This window comes from Pteropus vampyrus, unplaced genomic scaffold (assembly GCF_000151845.1).
Source record: "Pteropus vampyrus isolate Shadow unplaced genomic scaffold, Pvam_2.0 Scaffold42, whole genome shotgun sequence".
NCBI lineage: Eukaryota > Metazoa > Chordata > Mammalia > Chiroptera > Pteropodidae > Pteropus > Pteropus vampyrus.
In genome coordinates this window covers 432,686-435,330 of record NW_011888823.1, presented here as the reverse complement: position 1 = coordinate 435,330, position 2,645 = coordinate 432,686, and the positions used below count along the sequence as shown (strand labels likewise).

The 2,645-nt window shown below is 47.7% G+C and overlaps 1 protein-coding gene across 1 annotated transcript in view; it reads left to right on the top strand.

Moving 5' to 3' along the window:
- The window catches only part of SGPP2 (sphingosine-1-phosphate phosphatase 2), a 103,988-nt gene that overhangs the window by 100,604 nt on the left and 739 nt on the right, over positions 1 to 2,645 (top strand). Inside the window, exon 5 of the mRNA XM_023529717.1 lies at positions 1,096 to 1,928. Within this exon, the coding sequence (XP_023385485.1) occupies positions 1,096 to 1,689 (594 nt within the window). The 3' untranslated portion in view covers positions 1,690 to 1,928. The remainder of the gene's footprint in view (positions 1 to 1,095; positions 1,929 to 2,645) is intronic.

The window sequence follows — 2,645 nt, the reverse complement described above, 5'->3', positions numbered from 1 at the left end:
ACAAAGCCACGGACCCAAACAAACTTCAAGGGAGAAAAGACACAGGGCTCAAAGACAGGATCTATGGAAAGGCTTGGGATGTGGGAAGAGGAGAGACTTCTTAGGGGTCAGAGGAGAGCCAGGAAGCTCAGGGTAACGTTAAGCTGAATATTAGAAGAGTTTTCCAGATTTTCTACAATGCACGTGTATTACTTTTTCGGCATCGTTCGGATTTTCCAATGCGTTGGGGGAAATGTGGAAAGTTTTCCATCTAAACTTTTAAAATAATCGACATAAAACTTCACAGCAAACTCCTCATTCTCTGACTTAGATGTATTTGTCTATTAATTATATCGACTTCATCTTCTAATAAATTTTGCAGTGAGGATACTAAAGAAAGCCGAAAATGGATGACGTTAAGGGGTTAAAGATATTTTAAACAGGCATTTAAGGAAGGAAGGAAAGGAGAGAGAGAGGGGAAAAAGGGAAGGAGAGAGGGAGGAACAGAGGAAGAAAGAAAACCACAATCCAAAATGTTCTAAAGAAGAATTGATTAAATCGAGCATGGTCCGACCGCTCAATGAAACGATGTGCACAGTGTTTGCAATTCTGTCACTGGAGATGGAGTGGGCCAAGGCCGGCATGATGGCGTGTTGGCACCACCCCATTTAAAAGGTCTTCTCAGACCACCCTACATAAACAAACCCTGTAGGGAATGGCATAGCCACTGCTCCCCCAAAAGCAAACTTCCTCTTCCAGCCAGCTGCAGCCCCAGCCCCTCCCCGCCTGCCAAGAAAGGAGGATGCCACCTCTGTGAAGATTATGACAACGCTTGTCATGTAGCGGTAAATCAAAAGTAATAGACTGAAGGAACCATGTGATTATAGCTATGCATTAAGAAAACAAATATAGGATTTATTCCCAAAACAAAAAAAAAAACCGGAAGATAATACACAACGCGAATAGGGTGATTGTTGTTTGTATTTTTCCTATTTTCAAAATTTTTATGACTTTACATTTTGTTAACATGTATTGTACAATAAAACAATGTCAGTATTGGCATTTAAATGTCAAATCAATCATATTCGACTCCAAATTATATTTGCATATGGGGAGACGCTCATTGGCTCATGGCCTGCCTTTGTCTCCTTCCCGCAGGATGTGCTGGGTGGCGTCCTGATCACCACGGTCCTCATCGTCCTCACCTACCCTGCCTGGACCCTGATCGACCACCTGGACTCGGCCAGCCCTCTGTTCCCTGTGTGTGCCATCATCGTGCCATTCTTCCTGTGTTACAATTACCCCGTGTCTGATTACTACAGCCCCACCAGGGCGGACACCACCACCATTCTGGCCGCTGGGGCTGGAACCACCATAGGATTCTGGATCAACCATTTTTTCCAGCTCGTGTCCGAGTCCACGCAATCTCTCCCTGTTATTCAGAACATCCCATCGCTCACCACCGACACGGTAGTGTTAGGTCTGACCAAATTTGCTGTGGGAATTGTGTTGATCCTCCTGGTCCGTCAGCTTGTACAGAATCTCTCACTGCAGGTGTTATACTCGTGGTTCAAGGTGCTGACCAGGAACAAGGAGGCCAGGCAGAGACTGGAGATCGAAGTGCCTTACAAGTTTGTCACCTACACGTCTGTCGGCATCTGTGCGACCACCATTGTGCCAATGCTGCACAGGTTTTTGGGATTACTCTGAACCTCGAGCACTTGGAAATTAACCCACTGGACAAGGGCAAAGATACTGAGTGGGGCAAGACTTGACAACACATTTTTCTTAAAAAAAAAAAAAAATCCTAAAGTCCTGTCTGTTTTGCTAATATCTGTGATAAATGCAGCTGCTGTAGGAAAGGAAAAATCGCCTCGTAGTCACTGTTAGGATGTAAGGGTCACGCTCCAGGGGAAGCCAGGCTAAAATCCACGGTCAAGTTCTCTAAGGTCTCCCTACTCTGTCTGTTAACTGGGACTTTGGACCAAATCATGAATCGGCAGGAATCGTGGCCTGGATTTTAAGAACGGCCACCAGCCCCACCAAGCTCTGGAGAGATGGGCAGGATCTGAAAGACTGGAGGTCGAGCATTTCTTTTCAGTTATGACCTTGCCCAGCACTGAGTCCCATTTCCAAAACTGGAACTTAGGGCCGGGAGAGAGGGTGGCGCCATGTAAAACTGTGTCCCTTTGATAGGGTGACTTTCTTGTCATTATGATCAAAGTGACAGGCCGCCCGCTCGAGTGGTAAGAACAGGGCAAACCTCCCTGCAAAGCCATGAAAGGCGGGGGTGAAGCCACAAGGTCACGGGCAATTGCCTGCTTCCCTCACACAGCCCCGTCTCCGCAGGCATGGATACTGAAACGGGGATCCGCTCCTCCTCGTTTGTGCATTCACAAGGCTCCAGGTAGCAGCATGATGCTCACGATGCTCTTCTCATCCATGAAACCAGCTGGCTGCTCCCGCCACACCAGCAAGATGTGGCGGGAGCAGCCAGTTGGTTTCATCCATGGCAGCCTTCACCAGCCTTCATCCACGGCAGGTACATCTGGGCTTCTCTGTCCTGCTCTCCTGCTCCGGGGACAAGTCCTCTCTGCCCAGCGTCAGCTCGTTTGTTTGTTCCTTGCAAACTGAGATGACATCGTCGTCTGCATGGGAAAGTGGAT